Source organism: Paraphaeosphaeria sporulosa (genome assembly GCF_001642045.1).
Source record: "Paraphaeosphaeria sporulosa strain AP3s5-JAC2a unplaced genomic scaffold CC84scaffold_12, whole genome shotgun sequence".
Taxonomy (NCBI): Eukaryota; Fungi; Ascomycota; class Dothideomycetes; order Pleosporales; family Didymosphaeriaceae; genus Paraphaeosphaeria; species Paraphaeosphaeria sporulosa.
The window spans coordinates 596,905-620,748 of record NW_017253371.1 but is presented as its reverse complement, the minus strand read 5'-3'; the positions used below and the strand labels follow the sequence as shown (position 1 = coordinate 620,748).

Below are 23,844 nucleotides of genomic sequence, written 5' to 3'. Positions count from 1 at the left end.
ATCTCTTTCTTTCACTCAGCCATCTATCTACGGAGGGTACCTCCACAGCTCGCCCTCTCGAAAGGCATCCCACCACGCGTCCCAAGCGGACTCCCACTTCGTGTCCTCGCCCACCTGTTATCTGCTCGCCTCGTGCTATGAGAGCGGCCTCTGGTACCCGAAGAGATTCTGAGCTGAGGGGCAGGTGTGGTTGACGGGGTGGGCTGGGGAACGGGATGTCGAGCTTGGTCTCGCCCGCGTCTCCAGCTGCCATCCTCTCTGGCCTGGACTGCAGTCCGGACGGCTAGGGACAGCCTTCCACTCCATCAGTCTCTCCCATGTTGTTTGGCATTCTTTGCAGGCCTTCAACGGGCCCCGTTACGGGACGATCTTCAGTGTCAGGCACAGCTTCAAGCATCTTCGGGCCTCGATTCGAGAACCACCTGCGGGCAACGAGGCTGCTCTCGCTGGGCAATCTTTCCGCTTCCCGGACTAGGATTGCAAAGCTGTCGGCCCGCCACTGCCTCAGCACGCTATGATTCTGCGACTGGGAGAGCACATGCCGCGCAGAATCCTGCAGCAGGCCAAGAGCGTCGAGCAATTTGTACATTTCCGTGTGCTTTGAGGTGCCCACCCCTTCGGCAAATCTCAGGGTTTTTCCAGCATCCCGCATCAACGTCTTGATATCGCGCACCCATCCGCGAAGGGTAGGGATGTAAGTTTCCGTGGTGCCGGCGAGTCGAGCGGCGGTAGACTGAATGAATGAAGCCTCGGTGAGGAGGTCTTGGACGTTAAATGACTTCGGATCCGGGTATGTGCGGGCGCGGGAGCACGCTGACTGATAGGTTTTCACGCTTTCTGCGAGCTGATCAAGATCGTGCATGGTTTCGGAGATGCTGTTTGCGTTCGGAATTTTGTCGTATGCGAGTTGCTCGAAACGGGTGAGAAATGCGAACATCTGGGCGCACGGAACAGTTGTCGTTGAACTGGCGACGGGCTCTTGGGCCGTAGACACGGGCGAGCGTGGCAGAAGGACGGCGTTCGATACAGCTTGGGCAGTCGAATCGCTCAATGCTATGTCTTGGTTTGGAGTACCACTTCCAGATGCCAAGTCCTGTGCTGTCGTTGTTAGTTCTAGTGCTGTAGCTAGTGTCGGAGTCTTTGGCGTCGAGGGCAGAGTATGCATATCGGAAGTACCTTTCGTCACAGACAGGTCCGGTGTTGTTGCTCTGCTGTTGGGAGAGTCCATCTTGAATACTGAAGAAAACGTGCTTTGATTGCAATCTAGTAGTCAGCTGAGTTGAGTAATCCAGAATATGGATCGGACTGTGCGATCTAAATACAAACTCCTGCTTGCCATTAACTCGGTTGACAACAGCAAACACGCCCCATGTTTCGCTTCTGGAAGACACCAACTGGTTGACTTATGTTTCAGCCTGTTCTAGAAGCTGGAGCGCTGTATCTGGAGTTGCCTGGAATGTCTTGCGCGGACTTTGTTGCGTGTGACGATAGTTATTGGGCGATTTGGGTGCACAATTCGGGTGGTTAGGGTGGGAATGTTATTGCGTGATGCTGCGGCTGACAGTAGAGTTGTGTGTGTGTGTGTGTGTGTGTGTGTGTGTGTGTGTGTGTGTGTGTGTGTGTGTGTGTGTGTGTGTGTGTGTGTGTGTGTGTGTGTGTGTGTGGGAAGCTACTTCGTCTTATGATGCTCAAGCTGTGTGATGTACATCATGAATCATAGAAAGTCCGATACCTTCGCATTCCCAAAATCAACCTAAGACTATTGCATTGATAACATTGGTCGTCTTTTCCATGCGCACGATCCACCTGACAAACGACCTTGCCTTTCTAGTTGATTCTCACTTTTGACAAAACACGTAGTCGGGGCCGCCCACAAACAACCATCACCTCTCTCACTCCATCTTTCTCAGTGCGGTTTACGGGGTAAATATATATTATTATTGGGATATCTATCACATTCGACCGTGCCGTCGACTCGGTAGTTGGCGGTCGTGCGATATGTCTACGTGTATTTGACCCGAACTTCGGGAGAGAGACCGACCGGCGTGTTGGAACCCCACGGCGTGCGATCTCCCGCTGTTCTTTTCACTTGTTCGAGTTCGACGTCTAGCTGCGATTACACTGTTTGCGACAGCATGGAACGAGGTCGTTTTTTTCTTTAGTGGGATGTATATTTACAGACCACTCTGTTTGGGCTGCGTTATAGTGGCTGTCTCACTTGCAGTATGTCGTCACCGGTGCATGAATAGCTGGGAATTTGTATACAAAATGTCGAGGTCGATGTATGCAGGTGAACTTACTTGGAAATGGCATCGTCCTGCCATGGCTGTGCGCTGACCACCTCCCGAGAGGAGGCTTATTTGCACAGATGGTCATATGCCTAATTGCGCAACAGCTCCATATTGTCGCGCTGACAGGTGTTCGCCACAGGATCTTGAGGAGGGTCTGGTTCGATGGCCGGAGGCATGGTGTACGTCACCAGTCGAGCATTAGGCCCAGGAATGGCGGATATTGTGATCGCGCGAAGGTGGCGGCGGGCGAATCGTCGAGTGTGGATTCGAAAACCTCAAAGATTTCTTTGCGCCAAGTATTTCCAAACGCCCGAAGCGAAGCGAACAGATACGATGGTGACGAACGGCTGCGGAGATTCGTTGCTCCGGGTGGTGTGGTTGAAAGTGAATGGAGCGCCACTGGTGTTGCGACAGCCACGGGTCAGCTTATGATATTCTCAAACCATGAAGAGCTGAGAGACTAAGTACACATGTGATGAGGTGAAGCTTCGAGAAGATCACATTCGAAGGGACATTTGGATGCAGTTTTTGAAGAGAAGGAGGTTGAATCGAGCAAGACTGTGATTGCATCTATAGCGAGAAAATGCTAGCTACACAGGGGAACCGGATAATACTTGATTCCGTTACTGTTTCTGGCGCAGGGAAACTATGAGCGTGCCGGCCATCTAACTCTACGCCATAACGGCAATGGCTATATCATTTCCAAGCAACCGTTGAACCATGATCTCATCAATACCAAGAGCTCAAGGTTGACCATCTGTGGAAGGAAGGTACACCATGTCGTGGGACGTACGTCTTAGATCTTACATCTGAACGTGAACAACATCCCGCCAGTGTCATCTCCTGTTTGTTGCTGACTGCTACGTAAGCCTGGTCAGCACACAAGTTCTGGCTCTCCTGGCTAATTTTCTCTGATCACTGGATCTGCGTTTGGTAGTCACAGCAAGCACCGGGGGGTTGAAGCCAGCCAGTTTGATATTCCGAATGCGCTACAAAACAGACCTGTACAACGCCAGTGCCAATGCTCTCATACATGTTACAGAATGTACACCCTTCCTCCACTGACCCATTTACTTCTGCTGCCTCTGAGCAGCCGGGCCCATCTCCTTGCTGAAGGCGAAGTACGAGACCTCGAGGCTCAGAAGCGCCTTGACACCAACCAGGACAATGAGGAAAAGCGGGACCATGGCGGACAGCCCCATGAAGAGTCCCGGTGTGAAGTACTGGTATCTCTCGAAGAGGCCAGCCTTGCTCTTCTCGGCGCGCTTGTGCGAGGAGAGATCGCGCTTCAATTCCATCTGTACTGCACCGCCGAAGGGATTCTCCATCTCGTAAGGTGGGTGCTCCGACTGAAACTTGGTCTGAGGTGTCGAGGTGTAGATGACGGTGAAGTCTTCGAAGTCGGCGTGTTTCGAGATGAGCTTCTGCAGCTCGGCATCTGGGCAAAGTCAGTCTGGAGCTCTGTGAAACCGCACCGTAGACGCTTACCCCGTTGGCCTAGTTCGGGAGCCCTCAGGTCCTTGTCTGGCGGAGGCGCAGTAAACGTCACTTCCACGATGCGCTGCTTATCGCTGGTTGAGGCAGTCGCGTCTTCTGATAGCACTTCGGCCCCGCACTTGCTCTGCAGGTACTTGGTGATGCCTGCCGCCGTGAAGTTCTCTTCAATGACCTCAGGCACGACCATGGTGCTCTTCACAAATCCGCTCTTGCCGCTCAGATGGCTGGCTAGTCGGGGCGCGGATCGATGCGCATCGCTGAAGTCGGCGGAGGAGACACCGTTCTGGCGCACAACAAAGTATGTCTTGGTAGGGCAGCCTTTGAGGGCCGAGGCCATCTGGTCAACGACAGCATTGGCGCGGGCGACGTCGGCATCGTCGGAGGGGATGTTCAAGCTGCAGGTGTTAGCCTAGAAGCGGTCGAGGGGGCGCTGGCACGCACTCGGCGGTGGAGAAGAGGAAGTAGGGCGACGTGTTGCGGAAGGCGAGGGCGGACGGCAGCGAGGCCAGCGCGAGGGCGCCGATTATCGACTTTGCCATGGCGCAGATGGAGCTGTGGTGGATGCTGCGCGGTCGTGATGCTCTGCGACAGCTCCGCGCTGGCGAGGGCGGCAGCTGGGCCGGAGTTGAGCCGAAGGCTGGGCCGTCGCCTATGACGCGCGCTCTGGCGGACCCTCCCCAAAATTTATTGCATGCACCGTCCTGCGCCACGCCAGAGCCGCAGGGCAGGAACGACAGTCATATTGACTCATCCTCTCCCGCCAGGCGCTAACCCAGGCATTCACAAGGGGTTGCATATATTCCGCGATGCACTAGTCGCTTGATCGCCACTAACCGCTCGACATTCTTTTCCAGCTACCCTTCGCCGCAGGTACAGTATCTAGCTCGCACCCTGCGCGTTTGCTTAGACCCAGGACGTACAACACGCAACACACCACACACCCGCTTTCTCTCCGCCTTTCCCGTCAACATACCCGCACTGGATCGTCCAGATATCTCTGAGCAACGCCTAATTGAGGGCAGTATGTCGGCCGCCAGTGGGGCAGCAACAGCAACTCGAGGGGCAGCAGAGAACAACGACCAACGCCCACGGCGTCCTCGCAACAGGAACCGGAACCCAAATGGCCAGGTAGCGAATCCGCCGCAGCAGGAGGCGGGACAAGCACAGGGTGCCCAGGCCCCACATGCACCTGCTGCACGAGGAGGAAGAGGTGGTCGTGGAAGAGGGCGGGGACGGGGACGTGGTCAGGCAGCGACTGGGAACAGGGAGCCTGAAGCTGGAGTCCCCACCGAACCGCGCTTCCAGAACCGAAGAGGGAGAGGCGGTCCCCATCACCCCAGGGTGCCGCCCCGCGCGGTAGCACAGCTGGCGGCCGAGCACGAGAATACGCCTCCGTCGCAGAACTCGGACCTACAAGCCGACGCGCCAGAATTCACGCCCGGGCGACCTGCGGCTCCCCAGCGAACACGACGACCACCGCGCGAGAAGAGACCCCAAGGCCCGAGATCCACGGCCCAAGATATTGCCACTCGTACGCACGAGGACATAGACAATGGGCATTACGAATGCGCGATATGCACAGAAGAGGTCAGGAGGACAACAAGAGGCATCTGGTCGTGTAGAACATGCTGGATGGTATTCCACCTGAGCTGCATTAAGAAGTGGTCCACCAACGAAGGCTCAGTCGCGGCCCGACAACAAGCACCTGAAGGCGTGATGCCCCCACCGAGACAGTGGCGGTGTCCGGGATGCAATTATCCAAAGGACGAGCTGCCGAGGGTCTCTTCATGTTGGTGCGAGAAAGAAATGGATCCTAAGTCTCTCCCTGGTCTTCCGCCCTTCTCATGTGGCCAGACATGCGCCCGACCGCGGATCCTGCCCAAGAAGTGCCCGCATCCATGCTCAACTACATGCCACGCTGGGCCTTGCCCTCCTTGCACATTGATGGGTCCTACACAGCATTGTTTTTGTGGCAAGAACTCGGTCACGCGCCGTTGCTTGGACACAGATTATGAGAACGGCTGGAGTTGCGGCACTGTTTGCGGACAAGTAATGGCATGTGGAGAACATACATGTCCCCAGCCATGTCATGAGGGACCTTGCGGTGCTTGTGAAGTACGCATTCCGGCGAGGTGCTACTGCGGCCAAGAAGAGAAGGATATCTTATGTTGCGAGCGCGCCCAACAGAGGGATAGTAGTGTCTTGCATCAATTGGACGACGGCTCATCAACGGTCGAGAGGTGGGTGGGCATCTTTGAATGTCCCAATTTTTGCCAGCGACCATTCGACTGTGGGAAGCATTTCTGTGGAAAAGAGTGTCACCGTCAGGATACCCAGGCAGCCCATTGTCCACGCTCGCCTGACGTTGTTTCGCATTGTCCTTGCGGGAAGACGCCTCTCCACCAAGTATCGGATCACCCACGGACTTCGTGTGAAGATCCGATACCCAACTGCTCGAGACCCTGCGATACCAAATTGAGTTGCGGGCACGCATGCCAAAAGCGATGCCATCAAGGCAAGTGTCCACCTTGTTTGCAAACGGTCAGTATCAACTGCCGTTGCGGACGCACGACCTCCACCACAGTCTGTCATCAGGGCGTTGAAGAGCCACCACACTGCATGAGGATATGCCGAATATCATTGAACTGTGGACGGCACGAATGCGGAGAGCGATGTTGTTCTGGCGAACGCAAAGCGGGCGAGCGGCAGTCTCAACGCCGGAAGCACCGACCTATTGACTCTGCACGCCGGCCCCATCCTGATGATGGGTTTGAATCCGAGCACATCTGCACGCGCCCCTGCGGTCGTCAATTGAGATGTGGTAACCCCGATCATCGTTGTCAGGAACTGTGTCACAAGGGCCCGTGCGGAACCTGTCGCGATGCCATCTTCGACGAGATAAGCTGTAATTGCGGCCGTACCGTACTCCAACCACCATTGCCGTGTGGCACACAGCCCCCGCCTTGCCGATATCCGTGCGAACGACCAAAGGATTGTGGCCACCCTCAAGTATCGCATAATTGCCATGGGGGTGACGAGAATTGTCCGATCTGTCCATTTCTAACCACCAAACATTGTCTTTGTGGGAAGAACACCCTAAAGAACCAGCCATGCCATCTGAACGAGGTGAGATGCGCGGAAGTATGTGGGCAACTGCTGAGTTGCGGTTCGCATCGTTGCCGAAAGCAATGTCATCGTCCTGGAGAATGCGAAGAGCCTTGCGCGCAGGCCTGTGGCAAGGAGTTAAGTGCATGTGGTCATCCGTGTATGGCCCCATGTCACTTCCCTATGCTTTGCAAGGAAGAGAAGCCGTGCATGCACAAGATCCTGATTACTTGCGAATGTCAGCGGATCAAGCAGGAAGCGAAATGCAATGCCTCCAAGAACGGCGAAGGCAATCTGAAGAAAACTCTCAAGTGCGACGAGGAATGTGCGCGGTTGCAGCGAAACCAGATCCTTGCTGCAGCACTACATGTTGACCCTGACCGTCAGGATGATCATGTTCCCTACTCTGCCGACACACTGAACATGTATCAGCGCAACTCCACATGGGCAGCTGCCCAGGAGAAGATACTGCGACTGTTCGCAGCCAATCCAGAAGAGAAGCGTATGCGGTTCAAGCCTATGCAAAGCCAACAACGTGCTTTTGTCCACTCGCTCGCCGAAGACTTTGGCCTGGACACAGAGAGCATGGACCCCGAGCCACATCGCCATGTCGCCCTGTTCAAGACTCCGCGTTTCGTAATGGCACCTATGAAGACGCTGGCCGACTGTGTCCGCATCCGACAGCGCGAGCGCGCAACAGCAGCCACAACAGCTCGAACCACTACCACCTACACCCCCGCCCCGCAACCCAAGCCCAACAAAACTGTGGACCCATACAACGGCTTCTTAATCACCAATCCACGCTTCGCTCTTACTATTGAAGAGATTACATCAGTGCTCAGGGCAACCATGCCTAAGACCTCATATCCGCTCGAGCTTGAAGTCGCCTTCCTCCCCTCCGAAGAAATCTCCCTTAAACCCCCGATCGCCGCCCGCGTCTCCGTCACCGAGCGCGAAATCCAGACTATGCTTGAGTCCATCAAGCCCGCCGTGTCCGCCGCCATTGCCGCAGAGTCCATCGGAAAGCTGCAGCTCGTGCGCACCGATGCGTCACTCAATGTGCAGCGTAGGGAGAGCGATGACGCGCCCGGCGCGGGGTGGAGCCAGGTCGCCAAGGGCAATCCTGTGAGGAAGGCACCAACGAATACGCCGCTGGGGGTGAAGAGTGGGTTTGCGGTGTTGAGTTTGCCGCGGAGGAAGAAAAAGGAGAGGGTGGAGGTTGCGGATGATTGGGAGGTGGAGGAGGAGAAGGAAGAGGAGAAGGAGGCTGAGCAGGAGGCAGAACAAGAGAGGGGTGCCAGCGGTGCGAGCAGCGATGCTGAGTTTGTGCCGGAGAAGACGGGTACGGTGGAAGAGGAGATAACGCTTCCGGAAAGGCTTTCGGGCGCGTGGGCGGACAGCGAGTAGAGTGCGCTGTCCGACTGGTCGTTCCTGGGGGATGAGGTGTGAATGCCCATGCCTCCATGGTCGGTGATTGTGAAGCAGATTTAGTGACTGCATGGCACATGGAATGATAATGATACCACGACACTGCCCTGATTTTCTGAGCACTACATGTGTTGTGCTACGTGATATTGCAACTCTCTTCGTACATACAGAAGTCCCAACCCGACTAGCCAGCGAAAGTATAGCAGCCCAACGCAGTCTTGGATGCCTCACTTCTCTCTACCTAGGAGATGAAACAACTCGGGGTTTAAGCCTTGGGTTGTTCAAGTCTGGTTTTGTTCACTGACTCTGCTTGAGTATAGTGAAGTCGTTTGGTGGTGCCGTGCCGGTGGCCAGTGCTCTGTGAGTCGGTGATTCACGGCCTACGAATGATGCTTTCAGGGCCGTATGGAGTGCTGCGATAGGCCAGCTGAGAAGGCTGCGACTTCTAGTAGCTGACGAGGCGAGGCGAGAGTCATTGATGAGAGCGGGACGCCTGCAATCCTTTGTCAAATGTCAGCATCGGCGTGATGTAGATGTGGGGGCCAGCTGAGCGCAGTGAGCTCGAGTGTCTAGTTACTGGCGCTGTGCCACCTAACAAAAGTCATGGAGTCCCGAGCCTTCCCCCCTAAATTCGTAAAAACGTCACAAAGTCAGTCCCTGCGTCTCTAGTCTGATGTTAGACGCCAGTCGTGGAACGTATTGAGGCAGCCAGCTGAAGAGGCAAGATCCTCGGAGCGTGCGGTGCTGCTGCTGCGATCGGAGACCCTGCTTCTGCGTGACATTCGGCAGCATGTCATCGACGTAGTCTGATGCTGTGTGCTCCGCGTATCGTGTGTCACGATGGCTGCTTGTTCTCGTCCACAGTGATACACATGGGGATCGCGGGTGCGAACACGACGGGACCGAAGAAATGCCTTAGGGAACGTTAGCTGTCTTCCATCAGCGTCCTGACTTGGTTCGGCTGCCTAATCATTTGACTGACCGGAAGACTCCTGGCGATCGGGATCAGCAATGTTTGATCGGATGCCTAGGACGTCTGGCCCGGGGCCTCATATCCTTGACCCCACGCGGTTCTCGTGATTGAAAGGGGTGCCTCGTGCAGCATGCATCATTGGACGCGGTCCCTCACGAGAACGGATGCCGGTAGTTCAGTTTCGCGACATATGTCGCATCTCCGTGCCAGTCTAGCGTCCGAGGCCGTCCCAGCGCTCAGGGTCCAATATAGTTGGTCACCGTGGTTCTGCAGTCGCCGACGAGTAACAACACGAGCAACTCCGTTCTCGCAGCATCCCGACCCAGACTCGCATTGCAGAATGCCATCCTCGGCTTTTCTTCATCCGCCCCCAGCCGCATGGCAATGTAGGTGAGAAGGCACCCAACCCCAACCGGCCCAAAGTCCGCCCTCTGTACCCGATCCGAACAAGCTGAGCCGCGCAGACCGTACTCGCCTTCTTCGTGTTCGCTATAGGATCCATTACACGCACGTGTCTTGCCGTCATCCACGCCCTTATATCCAATTTTGGAACCCCGCGTGAACCCAGGTCTGCGTTCCCGCATCCGCTATGCACCTCGCCAAGAAAGAATTCGCCTGTGAGTGTCTACCATAGTATTGTTATGCAAACGCGGAATCCTGTTCCGCGATTTAGTATGCCAAGCGTCGCTGCATCGGGTGCGAAAAGAAGGTTGTTTGCTTTTGCGGTAGTAGGATTGATAGGAGGGGGGCGTCAGCGGACCCGGCGCAACGCGCGGAATACGAGGGTGTGGCGTTTACGAAGACCTGGCTCGGGGACAAGGGAACGACCCGAGCAACTGGATGCAAGGCTTGGCGCCAGACCGTCGAGAACTCCTTTCATACACATCATTGGAACATCTGCTGCTTGGTGATGCTTTGCAATCGACATCTTCTGCATACAATGCTTCATACGTTGCGGGGCACCTTGAACCTACGCGCAGAAAGCTGCACGAGATGAGGGATGCTCGGGCCTATATCCTGGCCTGCTCCCGTGACATAACGGTATCTGGAAATGGCTTGCTAGGCGAAGCCTTCGTTGCTTGCAAAGTCTTAAGTTGGATAGGCGTGTGCGCAGGAGCACAGGTACGACGTCGGCGTCATGATGTGGCGAATTTCGTCGTGCTCGCCTCCAAGACATTGGATCGCCTACTATTCGCAACAAACCCGTGTTCTGAGATTGGAACAAGACTGAAGCAAAACGTCGGTTGCTGGTTTTGAGTAGAGGGCGTCGACGTGCCGATACGATCCGCAGGTACCAGAAGCGAATCGTTCCCGCTTCTGCACGCGACGGCCGCTCATCAGTCCATCGGCAGCGGGCCGCTCCCAGGTTGACTAGGTTTGCTGCGTTCCCTGACCGCCACGAGGATCTAGTCAAAGAGTGCCATGACTCTCAGTCTGTGTCTGAACGTTCGAGACCCGTGGTAGTTTGGTTGGCAGTCTTGTTCGTGACCATGTCAGTAGCCTCGGCGATCGGCCCCCGGTCAGAGTTTTCTTGACCAGATCTCTCGTCAGACTTAAGTTGTTCAGCTCTCGTAAAGCTTTGTGACTTCTCTATAGCGCGGGGAGTGGTTGATCAGTGTCAGAGGACGCGAGCCATTTCAGGTGGTTCGTGGGCATAACATGGCGATGAAGAATCATCTCCTAAACGGCCAATACGGCTGCGGTACGATTTGTACCGCCTCCTCAACACAGAAGAGGCTGTCTTCGGCATACCGAATGACACAGCCACTGAGACACTGACTCCTACAAGCCTTTTTCTTGGCTACGGATGCAGACAGTCGTTGACCTTGAACTCGGCGCTACCAAGCTGGACACATTGTGCAGCCTTCATGCGTCACCATGCGAGCATGGGATCGAACCTCAACCCAAGGTGGTCTACTTCAGGGGGTAGAGGCCTGTCGATGGCTTCATCTTTTGTTCCGCATTCTGTTCGTTCATCGAATTCGTCGAGAGGGTCCGACACATACTTGGCGGTGGAGGTAAAGTCCAATCCAGGAGCACGCCAAGGACGACAAGAAGGTGCCACAGTGGTGCAATCCGCGGCGAACGAGCTTATGCTCACTGTAGTCCGTAGTCTCAGATTCAGGCGTAGGAGTTGCTGTGGAAGGTTTTACTCTGCTTGCAAGTTGTCATCGTCACTGAATGCTTTTCGGACACAGCTGATTGCACCCTGAATTGATTGATGATGACATAGACTGCACGAACGATGATGAAGTTCACATTAAAGACACACTTCGTAAATGTCACAGTTCCTCAGCGGCTTGACCGAGCCGCCCGTACACCTGGCTCGAGCTCGTTCTGCAGCGGTGTCTTGGCCTTGTGAAGGTTGCCTCGCGTGGTCTGCCCCGTACACGAAGATTTCCTGGACACGGTTTAGTTGCAGTCCTTCAAGGCCGTGCCGCGCTCGGTCATTCACTACACAGCTGGTATGCCTAGGCCAATAGGAATACCGCAATCTGAAGCTTCAGGCCACGGGATTCAAAAAATAGCATCCGAACCGTCTTCAATCACCCAGCCCCTGGGTACCGAAATCCTGGCACAGTCGAACTCAACGCCCCGGCTCTGAAATCGATAGCACGATGCAGTGTGACTGAGTTCGACGCAGGGGTAGTAGTAGTAGGACGGCGGCGGCAAGAGCGGACCACACTCGGAGGTGAAGCTCCTGAGGGATAGAAGCCCACGGCACGAAGTCAGTGAAACATGTATAAGTAGCCGTACGAAGTCCTACTCAGAAATCATCGAACACCGACTACTCAGCTCAGGTGGTCAACCTTCTCTCGCCTCATTATTACCACTGATATCTTTATCAAGCATGCTTTCCAAACTTGTTCGAGCCACATTGGCTCTCACGCTCACTTCGTCCTGTGTCGTCCAGGCTCAGTTCGTCACCCAAATCCCGGCGGCCGAAGCTTCTGCGATAGCGGGAATCGTCGAAGACGATCCTGCCAATGATCCCCAATTCAGGAAAATTGGAAGTCCTGCATACACCCTGTACTCCGCAGCTCTTCCAATCCCGGAGGTGGCCACACCAAAGTAGTACGTGCCATGATCTTGATCTTTTCCCAGGGGACTTATTTTAACACGCTGTAGTAAAATCACCAATCCTGTTACGCAAAAGGAGATCTGGTATTATGTGCGTACCAATCGAATGCGGAGTCGACATATGTTGACTGACTTTGCGATTAGGAGTTCGAGATCAAGCCATTCACTCAGCAAGTCTACCCCAAGCTCAAGCCTGCTCGGCTTGTGGGCTACGATGGAAAGTCTCCTGGGCCAACCATTATCATTCCAAAGGGCACCGAGTCCGTCGTACGATTCGTGAACAACGCCGACAGAGAGAATTCGGTCCATCTGCACGGATCTCCAAGCAGAGCTCCCTTCGATGGGTGGGCCGCTGATTTGACCAACCGTGGCGAGTACAAGGATTACTATTATCCAAACTATCAATCCGCTCGCTTTCTCTGGTATCACGTAAGTATTTTACCGACATGCAAATTGCTATCGGCTGACCATGTGCGTGTGCAAATAGGACCACGCTATCCACTGGACAGCGGAGAACGCCTACTTTGGCCAGGCTGGTGCTTATCTCATCACTGACCCCGAGGAGGACCAACTTGGGCTTCCTTCCGGATATGGGAAGCAGGACATCCCCCTCGTGCTCTCATCCAAGCAATATAACTCGGATGGTACTCTGTTCTCTACTCAGGGAGAAACTAAGTCGCTGTGGGGTGATGTGATCCACGTGAATGGTCAACCGTGGCCATTCCACAACGTCGAGCCTCGCAAGTACCGCTTCCGATTCCTGAATGCAGCCGTCTCTCGTAACTTCGACTTGGTAAGTCCATGACGATATTCTGCCGAGGGGTGACGCTGACGACATGATAGTTCTTTGTCACTTCGACGGCTACTAACACTAGGATCCCATTCAAAGTCATAGCTTCTGACGCTGGACTCCTTGAGGCACCGATCCAAGTCAGTGACCTGAAGGTCGCTGCCGCCGAACGCTATGAAGTTGTCTTCGACTTCTCGCAGTACGCTGGCAAGACCCTGTATCTCCGTAACGATGAGGATGCTGGCGGAAGTAAGTCGACTCACCGTTTGCCCTGGTCTTTTGACGCATGCTTACATGAGTAGTTGGTGTCGACGAGGCATACGACAATACCAATCAGGTCATGAAGTTCGTCGTTAGCAGCACACCTGTGACCGATACCTCGGTGGTGCCGTCAACCCTACGAACCGTTCCATTCCCTCCCGCTGGTCACACCAGTATTGATCATGCATTCCGTTTCCACCGTTCTGGTGGCGAGTGGAAGATTAATGATGTTGGTTTTGCCGATGCCGCCAACCGTGTGCTTGCGAAAGTTCCACGAGGCAAAGTTGAGATCTGGGAGCTTGAGAACAACTCCGGAGGCTGGACCCATCCCATTCACGTCCACCTCGTTGACTTCAGGGTTATCCAACGCAATGGTCGAGGAGTTGAGCCTTATGTGTGTACATTGTCTCTGCGTCCCTGAAACAATAACTGACAACATGCTCTAGGAATCTGCCGGCTTGAAGGACGTCGTTTGGCTCGGCGTTAACGAAGTTGTGCTGGTTGAAGCTCACTACGCTCCCTGGAATGGTGTTTACATGTTCCACTGCCACAACCTCATCCACGAGGATCAGGATGCAAGTTCTGTCTTTGTCGCCTATCTGTCGCATGCGCTGACCGTGAATAGATGATGGCCGCCTTCAATGCCACCCAGCTCACTGACTTCGGCTATGACGAGGTCACCGACTATGGTGACCCAGAAGATCCGCGCTGGTCTGCGAGACCCTATGTCTACACAGACTTCCAGCAGGGCACCGGTCCATTCAGCGAACAGTCTGTCACCGACCGCGTCCAGGAGATTGCCCGGGAGCAGCCATACAGCGAGCTTGCCGAGGTGGAAGCGGCTCTTGATGTAGCCTGGGCTGATGGAACAGCACAAAAGCGCAGCGGGGTCATTCCACGTTTCAGGCGCTTCATCATGTAAAGAGCGCTCCCATCGCCCTTTACACGCAGTCCCACGCGACTAGTGCACTTCAGATCCGACTTTCCTATCGTTATCTTTTCCCTTTGTCCTGTTGTGCTGTTTACTGTGCTGCAACCTTCGATCGTACATATTTGTCCCCATTCTTGATCGAGTATATATTTGTGGAGGAGGAGCCCGATACATATGGGCTGTGCAAGAAGCGAAGAAGGGCCGGCGGCTTGATAGTGCTGTAATCAAATTGAATTATTTGTTGCGATGTGCCAGTCCAAGCTACCAGGAGTGCAGATCAACGAAGTGGACGCGTCTCTTCTGGGAAGGGAGAAGCGGGGGCGCTAACTCCATCCGATCTAGCGGCTTTAGGACAGGAAGGTGGGAAGGTATACGGTCTTCCACGACGCCCTTTCTATTCTTCTTCATTCCTACAAGACGTGAGTAACATTCTCAGTCGCTACGCTTTTGGACTTTGTTTCGTATCTTGCGCGTATGTCATGCCACCCAATACGCTGCTCAACCCGGCCCTGCCTTATCGCCAGTACTAACGCGAGCACCGAGATAGGACCTCGGGAAAATGAGGGACCCCAACTTCTCTCACAAGCACATGAGTGCGCCGGATCGATTGCCAACGCGTGAGCTGTTGTCGAATAGCGGAACGCCTCCTGGTCAAAATGAGGCGTCCCCAAGAGGCGGAGAAATCAACGAGAGGATTGCCGACCGTATCGTGCGAGTGCAATGGGACTTGACCAACTTGAAGGATTTCTGGAAAGTCCACAGCTCTCCTCATCGCTCTGAAAGACTAAATGAGTATTTGGATGCCGAGCTTAAGGTTCTTGAATGGATGCCATTCCAAGCCTACGACCAAAATGAAAGGGTTGATTATTTGCTGCTCAAGAACTTCCTTCGCAATCAGCTCAGCGAAGTGCACAGGGACGCTGAATTGGATTCTAAAGCTCTAGCTTTCTTGGGCGGATTCTTCCCATTGTGGATGGCGAATATGATTGAGGCAAGGCAGAGGGTCGATGACCTCGACCAGAAGAAAGCAGCGGAGTCGCTTGTGCATTGCACGAGGCTCGTTATTCTGGTCACAGAGTTGATCGCGAACAAGAGAGAGACAGCTGAGCCAGTAGTTGCGTTCAGAGCTACCAAGAACTTGGAGGAATTCAAAGTTCATTGGCAGGAATGGTATAATTTCTATGACGGATACGACCCTTTATTCTCGTACTGGATATCTGAGCCTTATCCCAAGCTACAGAAATCCTTGCAAGGTCTCATTGACACCATCAAGAAGGTTTGCCTCGGCTTGGATACTGAGGATGAAGACACCATTGTTGGAGAGCCAATAGGTCGAAGTGGAATACTGAAAGCCCTCGACACTGAAGTGATTCCATACACGCCGGAAGAGCTCATCACGATTGCCTGGAAGGAATATGCCTGGTGCGAATCAGAGATGCAAAAGGCTTCTGATGCACTAGGCTTTCAGCACTGGCGCAACGGCTTAGAATATGTAAAGAATCTTTACGTTGAGCCTGGAAAGCAACCCTCGCTTGTTAGAGATCTTACGAGAGAAGCAACCGCATATGTACGGAAGCACGACAGTGTCACTGTACCTCCAGTATGTGCAGAGACCATACAGACGTTCATGATGAGTACGTACCAATTCTATTCTTTGTGGACCGATATGGAAGCCGTCACCAAAGTTCTTTCAGAGACACACTGTACACGTTGCTTCCCATCTGGAGGTCTTACTCACGAACATCAAAGGTCCCAAAGCGCAGAAGATGAATCCTTTTTTCTTGGGTGGCGATGAGGTAAGCTTCCTTTATACGTATCGTTCTGACCTGTACTAAATAAACACTTCTCAGATCATTGTCTCGTATCCGACCCAGACTATGAACCACGAGCAGAAGCTGATGAGCCTTCGGGGGAACAACGTGCACTTTTCACGTGCAACAGTATTCCACGAAATGATTCCTGGCCACCACCTTCACATGCACTATATGGCGCGCCATCGTCCTTACCGCCAAATCTTCCAGACGCCCTTCTGCATCGAAGGATGGGCATTTTACTGGGAGATGGTGCTATGGGATTCTCCTTCGTGGACGAAGACTCCAGAGAACCGCATTGGGATGCTGTTCTGGCGTATGCATCGATGCGCGCGCATCATCTTCTCGCTGAAGTATCACCTTGGTGAAATGACCGCACAGGAATGCGTGGAGTTGTTAATTGATATGGTGGGCCACGAAAGAGCGACAGCCGAAGGTGAGGTTAGAAGAAGTGTGATGGGAGATTATGGTCCACTGTACCAGGCGGGATACATGTTGGGTGGATTGCAGATTTATGCTTTGCGAAAAGAGGTCGTGGAGAACGGGGACTGGTCAGAGAAAGAGTTCCATGACACATTCCTAACGGCAAACCAACTCAACATCGAGTTGTTCCGCGCTCTCATACTCGGTAAAGATCTTGACAAGGACTACAAGAGCCAGTGGAGGTTTTATAAGGACATCAAGCGGCACTGAGGTGAACTAGCCATCATCGACCCATACGCAAGCCGTGTTGATGATTGTTTTAGTGGGTCTTACGATGAAGTTTGAATTTTGAACCTGTCTATTGTAGGGTGACTACGAACAGAATTACAAGTTGGCCTTCCCCAGCCGTTTCCCGCTCTGGTCGAAGTGGATCTGCCTCTTAGTCACTAACGCTTCCTGCAACCAGCTACCAATCTGCACCGCTTTTACTGCATTCTCGATTGGCATGGGCAACGGCGTGTCGTCGAGACAGGCCGCAGCAAAGTCGTTAGCCTCCTTTACGAAAGCCATCTCAAACCGCCCATAGTAGTGTGCCGGGACTTCCTTTGTGATACCCTTCCCACTGTACGTCTGTACCAAGTTGATCTGTGGGTTGAGGTTCACGCTGAGCTTGCCCTCAGTGCCGATGACTTCCGTAACGTCCTCTTGGCCATGGGCCTGGGTATGTAATGTTAGTGATTGCGCGTCGCCGCTAGCTCTGTGGGGATTGCCTACCATCATACGCGAGCAGTAGTAGTACGCGATCTGTCCGCCCCAGAACTCCACAATCCCGACGGCGTTATCGACATCTTTGTGCTGCGCGAGGCCTGGCTGGACAGCGATGCACCCGTGAGCGCTGATCGACTTGGGCACGATCTGGTTGCCGAAAAACCACAGGGTAAGGTCGATGTCATGTACGGACATGTCAACGAAGACGCCACCAGACCAGGCCGCGTACTCCACAAAGAATCCAGACGGGTCATGTTTGTCGCATGTCTGTGAGCGCAGTATAGTCGGCCGGCCGATCTGACCTTGTTCGATTTTGCCGTATGCACTTTGGTAACTGAAGACATGCGCGTAAGCATATTACGATTGGATATGTTGTACTTCTTCATACCTGTCATCAAAGCGTCGCGAGAAGCCACACATGACCTTCAAGTGCGGCCGCTTCTTCGCTTCCTCCACAACCTGTCTGCAAACATCGACGCTCGTGCTGAGAGGCTTCTCGCACAACACATGCAAGTTCTTCTGCATCGCTTTTATCGCTTCTTCCGCATGCACTGACGTCGCAGTGCCAATCACGACAGCATCAAGGCCTTCCTGCTTGAGCATCTCGTCATAGTCGGTATACAAAGTCACTCCATGCGGCTCGAGGTGTTCACGCGCCCACTCGTGCTCTTTGGAATCAGGCGAAAACGCAGCGACGAGCTGGGCGCGAGGTGCGCGGTTGAGGAAGTTCAGCGCGTGACGATGGCCCATGCGACCTAAGCCTGCGGCTGCGATCTGGAGTTTTCGGGGTGCCATGGTTTCAAGATAAGGGAAGTTTGCCTGCAAAATACGATGACTGCGATCACGGAGAATGCTTTTGAGGACGAGAAAGCAGGGCGCAAAGAAGTGTCATTTTTATATGTGTGATGAATTGATTATGTAGGTTGTGCTGCATGTTCGGAGGAGGTTTTCGCTCTGTTGGCGTTACGAGTGCTTTCGATGTGTGTGGACAAAATCTCTCTCGGAGGAGGTTTTCGACTTCGGAGGAGGTTTTTGCATGTATGTACACAGTATGTTTACGGCAAATGAGCAGTGCATTCGGCCCTTCTGCCCTCCGTGTGGGGAAATCAAACCCGAGATATGTGCACGAGACGAGGCACTTCGGCGGGCACACTTGCTATATCTAGGCTGCTTAGCCTCATGCGGCGCTCCAATCGACGAACGCCAATTCTAAAACGTCACGAGGACCCACATCCGATCCGTCTGAAGACTAAATGCGGGGAATGTTAGACCACGGCATCTGCGAATAGACCAACAAAAACGGTTCTATTTCCCGCACTCCGATGTAGCATCATTTCATCCTCTCACCACGTCTCCCAGCAAGAACAATGCGGCAACGAAGCGGTTGGTATGTCATCCCCGGATCCACATATCTTACCCAATGTAGCTAATTGGCAGCAGCAAAGCCTGTCGTGAGCGGTACGTGATCAGATGTACAGCATTTGGACCCATCCGGGTCATCGCTTACCCATTCCGGCATCGAATACCTAACTGAGCGTTACTGACTGGGCCATTGTGTAGACACATCAAATGTATGTCTTCCAGTCAGTTTTGTACTCGAGATCCGATCGTTTTCCCTTGTGGGAGGTGAGCTGCCTCAAGATTCCTCGCTGAGCCTCACCAGGCGTCAAACTTCGTGACTCGGACAAGTGCAAGTACTGCACAGAGCGCAAGAGACCCTGCATTCGAGGGAGCGCGTTTCGCTTCCGTCCAGTTACTGCAGTAAAATTCAATGCCGGAGAAGACCTCGGAAGCGCGGAGCAGTCCTTGGAGTTTGGAGGAAACCAAACATGGGTTTCAATACCGCCTTCATGTGGGTCGTAATCTATCGCTAACCATCGAGACTTACTAACCTGCCAACAACAGTGCGCTTCATCGCCCCGAACACCGATGGGGACGAAGTGGCTGTGGAAGACGAGCTTGAACCAGAGCCCGGGTCGGTATCTGAAGGCTCTGATCCGACCCTCCGGCAAATGCTAGATGTAAGGTTCGAGACGAAGAGCCCTGTAGACCCCCTTCTGCTGTTCCACAAAAGGACCACATCGCAGACATTGCACAGATCAGAGTCAAACACCTCCCAGGTCCTCGGCGACATCATTGACTTCCACGCCCAACCTCCATTCCTCCCGCCTATCGCCGATGTCTTGAGTACGACACCAGCAAGTCGCGATGTGAACAGCGATGCTGCTTCTCATCCATACTCCGGTCCGCCTCTTTCGAGAGCGGACTCAGGGGCCTTGTTACGAGCCTCAGTCGACTGGTCTATGATATCACCTGGCCACAAGCACAGCTCGCCGTCCTTGTCCCAGAAGAGGAGCCCCAACGATATCAATCATATATCCCCATTCTCGAACTCTGCTTTTTCCGCGAACTCTTCGCTCTCCTTGAGCTGGCCTGTGAAAGACCCTTTCGAAGCTCGCCTGCTCCATCATTACATAGTAGCCTGCAGCGACTGGATTGATGTATGTGACTCGAGGCGGCACTTTACTCGCGAGGTTCCTAAACGCGCCGCACATTTCCCGGTCATCTTGAATGCCATTCTTGGCCTGGCGTCTCGGCACTTGTGGTTGATCGAGAAGCTGGAGGAAGATCACTCGCAGCCCTACGTTGATCAATGCCTCCAGTCACTCATCATTGCCTTAGAGGACCCCTTGGCCCACTGGGATGAAAACTTCTTAGTCGCCGTCATTTTGCTTCGTCTTCATGAAGAGATTGGGGAAGATGACGAGCAGTGCCATGTCAGTCAATTCCGCGCAGCGCGATAATAGTGATACTTACCATCTCTAGCATTTCGGTACAGCCCGCATCCTCAACTCCATATCTTCATTCGCTGCCGATGGCGGCCTACGCGAGTCCGCAAGCTGGGTCTCGCTCCGTCAGCATATCTACGTTTCTCTAACCAAACAACAACCCTTCAATCTGAGTTTGGATAATTACAAACATTCCTGCGTATTCCGCGAGTACGACGACGAGGCCTGGGCAAACCGTATCGTCTATCAATTTGCACTCATACTCCAGCACGTATTCGAAGACGCAGAGCATACGAACGCGCTCTCGCGCGAGAAGTGGACGGAACTCAACGCAGACACGGACGAGTGGTACCGCACAAAGCCATGGTCCTTTGCGCCTCTATACTCTGACCCGAAAGCCGGAGACTCCTTTGATGGATCGTGGCCTGCTTTACCCACATCACAAGGCGTCGTCGCCATCGGTTTACAGTACTACCACCTTTGCAAGATACTACTTACGATCTACTCTCCAAACGCATCTCTGGTCGGCCTCGCTGGATTGCGCGCGAGGAAATCTACAGACGCAGCGATAAGAAAGCACATACGGATAATTATTGGCTATGGTGTTAGCAATAGTCACTGCAGTAATGTCATGTTCCAGGGGAGCCACATACTTAGTGCTTGTGGGGCGTACATAGTTGATAAGGCGGAACAGCAGGCGTGTGTTGAGTACTTGACCAGCTTACAAAGATTGATAGGGTGGAGGACAGACAAGGTGTTGGCAGAAGTTCGCGAGCAGTGGGCAAGTTGAAAGATCCCATCGCTCCCGGAGTGAGATTAACGACTATGCTTTTCGCTGCTTACTGGTCGAATCCCAGTGTCACGGCATCACTTGTACCGTGTGAGTTCACAAATCTTATGCCTCCAACTCGCATACCGCTCCCATTTTGCCCACGTCTTGTCAATCGAATGAGTCGTACTCTCGCTGCGTAAACGACCTGCTTGACTAATCGACTTGCCTATTGAGCAGTTCCAACCTGGAACCAGGGTATGGAGGTTCTTGCTGTCCTAAAGAGCATTAAACAGTGGCAAAGATGTGGCCGGACTGATCAAGGTTGCAACTTTCGTGTTCACCTGCATCGCCACTGGTAGATGGCTCAACCCATATTGATTGTCAAGACCTACTCCTACTTTGCATCTGTTCGTAAACATTAAGACACATCGTCTTGTCGTTATGATGTACCAGAAACCTAGATGCAAAGCACAAGGTATCACACCGCCATCTTGCCAGGCCCTCGCTCAAGCCATGGCTGCACGACATTCTGACACCTCAATGACGGAACTTCAAACTTCGCCAGGTCATCGTTCATAAAAGCACAGGACTGTGCCGCATACCCACATAAACTTCATCGGACATCTGACAAAGCTCCACGAGAACATATGCCCCGCGAGGCTGACAGTCACAATTTCGACCTAGATTCCGCTGCACCCAGCCGATAGAGCGCTAGCACCTCTTAACTGGGCAGTAGCTAAACTCCTTAGGGCAGAGCACGACACAACTAGCTTTGAAGATGGACTTCAAAGCAGGATGTAATGAAGCCACAGGCAAATTTTCATCGCTGGGAGGTATGACCGCCTTGATGGGTCCGGATGAGAAGCATACATAATGAAGCACCCCTCAGCCATGGAGATTGGCATTGCATTGAGTTCTGGGCAAGCGATGCTCTTCCTTGCTGAGATGACCTGCTCACAAAAGACGTCATCAAGTTCGTGTAAGCAGCGCTCGTGGCTTTCTCCCAGCAGTCTGAGTGCGTCCTATACATGGAAAATACTTCCTTCCGATGGTGTTTCACTGACTTTCGATGGCACGCTACGCACCGTCCGGATTCCCAGTTTCCACTGGAAACCTCTGCAGGATCCACACACGTAAACGTACATACAAGAAGGACCAAACACCATCACCATGGAACCAGCCTGCAACTTCGGAATGCGAAGACATGACGCCGGCGAGCTATATTCTGGGTTGGGGACGGTCAAACTAGGGCCATTGTTGAAACTCGCCGAAGAAGTGGACATCGTCCATGTGCCGACGTAGCGCGACCGACCATCATCGCGGATGGACCCTCAACTCCGCGAGCGCCTGAAGCGCAAACTTCCCGAAGCCGTGCGCCAGTGCTCAGCGCTTCACGGGCCGTTCGTGCGGAGGTGTCCGTCGGAGATCCGGTCATTCTGTCAGCCTGTCATGAAAACATGACGTCACAGTCACCACTGAGAAAGCGTCAGTTACCGGCACGTAATGTCAGGTAAACTATCTCTCGTATTGACTATGGTGGGCTGATGTCATTTGCAGCCAGTAACACCGATCCTTTTTGCGCCGTAGCAGCGCATGCTGCCCAATCCGCCTCGTTCGCCAAACTCGTAACAATCATCGAATATACCCTTGATTACAGTCAACATCGACGAAGCATATTACGCTAGCCCGTGATACGTACTACATGCTTCGTAAAGTCATCGGCCTAGAAGCCGCGTGATGAGAGTCCATGTCTCGTAGCCGTCCTAGCGCATAGGCCCAAACCCGATCAACACCTGCACTGCTGAAAGCACAACCTTGGAAGAATACGGCTGTTCAAGCCCGGATGTAGCCACGATCTGTGTGAGCAGCGACCACAAGTCCGGAAGGAGTTCTTGGAAGAAGGCAGCCTGAGCCTGCGGGCTGCTCTCCATCTCCTTCATGCCTTCGACGTTCCCGTTGCGCATAGCCTCCAGTAGCCGCTGAACCTCGATGGTCAGAAACTCTTCCGCTGCGGCAACAATCTCTTCGGTCCAGCCCCGTCGTTCCCTAGCGCCCCATTGGATAGCGTTCGCTTTGACTGATGATAAGAATGTCCGGAGGTGCCTGAGGCGACTTTGTCGTTGCATGTCGTACGCGGCTGAAGAGCGCGCAAAGTCCGTGGTGTAGTATGCGGTCGCCATTTCGTCGAAGTTGTTGAAGCCAGCTGCCGTCATGGCTTTGAAGATGTGGTTGAAGCGGACGCCGTCCGCTTGGTTCGGGGTCGCCTGGATTGGAGGCCCAGCCAAATTCTCTCTTAATCTTGAGATGCGTTTCTGGGCATCTTGAAGTCCTTCCGCTGATGGGAAGCCTTGTACACTCCCTTGCGAAATGGACGATGGAGTGATGTAGCCCTCGGCTATTGATTTTGTTTGTTGATGTGAGGCTGGTGATGGATTTGAGGACGCCATGAAGGTGTTAAAGTCTGACATAGGAAACGGATATGATTCGGGTGAGTTGTTAGGAAAAAGAGAAGGGTCGACCAATGCATCCAGTTCCAGGTCCGGCGACATGAAGAATCGGTCCCCATCTTGGATTGTCCATTGATCATGGCCAGTCTGATCCATTGTGGCAGTTTGTTGGGGTGACTGAGGGCTAAGCCTCGTGGTGAGCTATGTGAACTGGAGCGGATGTGGAGGCGTGACGACTGACCTCCTACTCGACTCACTCATAGTAAGACTGGGTGGTTGAGTAGTTGTACCCTCTTCCATAACACCTTCTGTCATCTTTAAACGTTGCCCTACGATGATCAGCTTTGCGCTGACAGGTGGGGTCCATTACCATGACTTTGACTTACGGCGTCTTCTCTGTGCTAATCGATTCTGAATCTTCTTTCTGTCTTGAGAATCGCTCACGTCCCGCCATGCGTCGGCGTCTATTGCATGCAT

At 53.5% G+C, this 23,844-nt stretch overlaps 8 protein-coding genes across 8 annotated transcripts; 4 read left to right on the top strand and 4 right to left on the bottom strand.

Moving 5' to 3' along the window:
- Positions 1-283: 283 nt before the first annotated feature.
- Positions 284-1,228, bottom strand: CC84DRAFT_1222017 (uncharacterized protein; the record flags this gene model as incomplete). The annotated part of the gene is made up of 1 exon (XM_018183320.1): positions 284-1,228. The coding sequence occupies one exon, from the start codon at positions 1,226-1,228 to the stop codon at positions 284-286; it is 945 nt and encodes a 314-aa protein (XP_018030877.1).
- A 2,078-nt stretch (positions 1,229-3,306) lies between these two features.
- On the bottom strand, positions 3,307-4,331 carry CC84DRAFT_1168605 (BIG1-domain-containing protein). Its single transcript, XM_018179441.1, has 3 exons — positions 4,230-4,331; positions 3,780-4,183; positions 3,307-3,729 (listed from the first exon to the last, which is right to left on the bottom strand). Exons 1-3 carry the CDS (start codon positions 4,325-4,327, stop codon positions 3,362-3,364), a joined length of 870 nt encoding a protein of 289 aa, XP_018030876.1. The 5' UTR covers positions 4,328-4,331; the 3' UTR covers positions 3,307-3,361.
- A 186-nt stretch (positions 4,332-4,517) lies between these two features.
- Positions 4,518-8,430, top strand: CC84DRAFT_1168604 (uncharacterized protein). Its single transcript, XM_018179440.1, has one exon. It carries the CDS (start codon positions 4,812-4,814, stop codon positions 8,298-8,300), a length of 3,489 nt encoding a protein of 1,162 aa, XP_018030875.1. The 5' UTR covers positions 4,518-4,811; the 3' UTR covers positions 8,301-8,430.
- A 3,545-nt stretch (positions 8,431-11,975) lies between these two features.
- CC84DRAFT_1129270 (Cupredoxin) lies at positions 11,976-14,618 on the top strand. Its single transcript, XM_018175826.1, has 8 exons — positions 11,976-12,369; positions 12,424-12,466; positions 12,520-12,804; positions 12,863-13,168; positions 13,219-13,414; positions 13,468-13,820; positions 13,873-14,010; positions 14,052-14,618. The coding sequence occupies exons 1-8, from the start codon at positions 12,146-12,148 to the stop codon at positions 14,346-14,348; spliced, it is 1,842 nt and encodes a 613-aa protein (XP_018030874.1). The 5' UTR covers positions 11,976-12,145; the 3' UTR covers positions 14,349-14,618.
- Positions 14,619-14,756: 138 nt separating this feature from the next.
- On the top strand, positions 14,757-17,301 carry CC84DRAFT_1155386 (uncharacterized protein). Its single transcript, XM_018176932.1, has 4 exons — positions 14,757-14,829; positions 14,905-15,991; positions 16,107-16,153; positions 16,208-17,301. Exons 2-4 carry the CDS (start codon positions 14,917-14,919, stop codon positions 16,859-16,861), a joined length of 1,776 nt encoding a protein of 591 aa, XP_018030873.1. The 5' UTR covers positions 14,757-14,829; positions 14,905-14,916; the 3' UTR covers positions 16,862-17,301.
- Positions 16,976-18,337, bottom strand: CC84DRAFT_1263465 (NAD(P)-binding protein; the record flags this gene model as incomplete). The annotated part of the gene is made up of 3 exons (XM_018185243.1): positions 17,748-18,337; positions 17,366-17,693; positions 16,976-17,308 (listed from the first exon to the last, which is right to left on the bottom strand). Exons 1-3 carry the CDS (start codon positions 18,152-18,154, stop codon positions 16,976-16,978), a joined length of 1,068 nt encoding a protein of 355 aa, XP_018030872.1. The 5' UTR covers positions 18,155-18,337.
- A 1,325-nt stretch (positions 18,338-19,662) lies between these two features.
- Positions 19,663-20,943, top strand: CC84DRAFT_1155381 (uncharacterized protein; the record flags this gene model as incomplete). Its single annotated transcript, XM_018176931.1, has 2 exons — positions 19,663-20,136; positions 20,186-20,943. 2 exons carry the CDS (start codon positions 19,663-19,665, stop codon positions 20,936-20,938), a joined length of 1,227 nt encoding a protein of 408 aa, XP_018030871.1. The 3' UTR covers positions 20,939-20,943.
- Positions 20,944-22,683: 1,740 nt separating this feature from the next.
- On the bottom strand, positions 22,684-23,844 carry CC84DRAFT_1180513 (uncharacterized protein; the record flags this gene model as incomplete). Its single annotated transcript, XM_018180479.1, has 3 exons — positions 22,684-23,551; positions 23,609-23,696; positions 23,754-23,844. The coding sequence occupies 3 exons, from the start codon at positions 23,842-23,844 to the stop codon at positions 22,684-22,686; spliced, it is 1,047 nt and encodes a 348-aa protein (XP_018030870.1).

Excerpts from the sequence above, each read along its gene's own strand:
- CC84DRAFT_1129270 (XM_018175826.1), top strand. The coding sequence starts at position 12,146 with ATGCTTTCCAAACTTGTTCGAGCCACATTGGCTCTCACGCTCACTTCG. Across the intron at positions 13,169-13,218 it reads TCTCTCGTAACTTCGACTTG|TTCTTTGTCACTTCGACGGC; the intron begins GTAAGTCCATGA and ends ACGACATGATAG. Across the intron at positions 13,821-13,872 it reads GTCGAGGAGTTGAGCCTTAT|GAATCTGCCGGCTTGAAGGA; the intron begins GTGTGTACATTG and ends AACATGCTCTAG.
- CC84DRAFT_1155386 (XM_018176932.1), top strand. The coding sequence starts at position 14,917 with ATGAGGGACCCCAACTTCTCTCACAAGCACATGAGTGCGCCGGATCGA. Across the intron at positions 15,992-16,106 it reads CATACAGACGTTCATGATGA|GTCCCAAAGCGCAGAAGATG; the intron begins GTACGTACCAAT and ends CGAACATCAAAG. Across the intron at positions 16,154-16,207 it reads TTTTCTTGGGTGGCGATGAG|ATCATTGTCTCGTATCCGAC; the intron begins GTAAGCTTCCTT and ends AACACTTCTCAG.
- CC84DRAFT_1168604 (XM_018179440.1), top strand. The coding sequence starts at position 4,812 with ATGTCGGCCGCCAGTGGGGCAGCAACAGCAACTCGAGGGGCAGCAGAG.
- CC84DRAFT_1168605 (XM_018179441.1), bottom strand. The coding sequence starts at position 4,327 with ATGGCAAAGTCGATAATCGGCGCCCTCGCGCTGGCCTCGCTGCCGTCC. Across the intron at positions 4,184-4,229 it reads TTCCTCTTCTCCACCGCCGA|CTTGAACATCCCCTCCGACG; the intron begins GTGCGTGCCAGC and ends TAACACCTGCAG. Across the intron at positions 3,730-3,779 it reads TCCCGAACTAGGCCAACGGG|ATGCCGAGCTGCAGAAGCTC; the intron begins GTAAGCGTCTAC and ends GACTTTGCCCAG.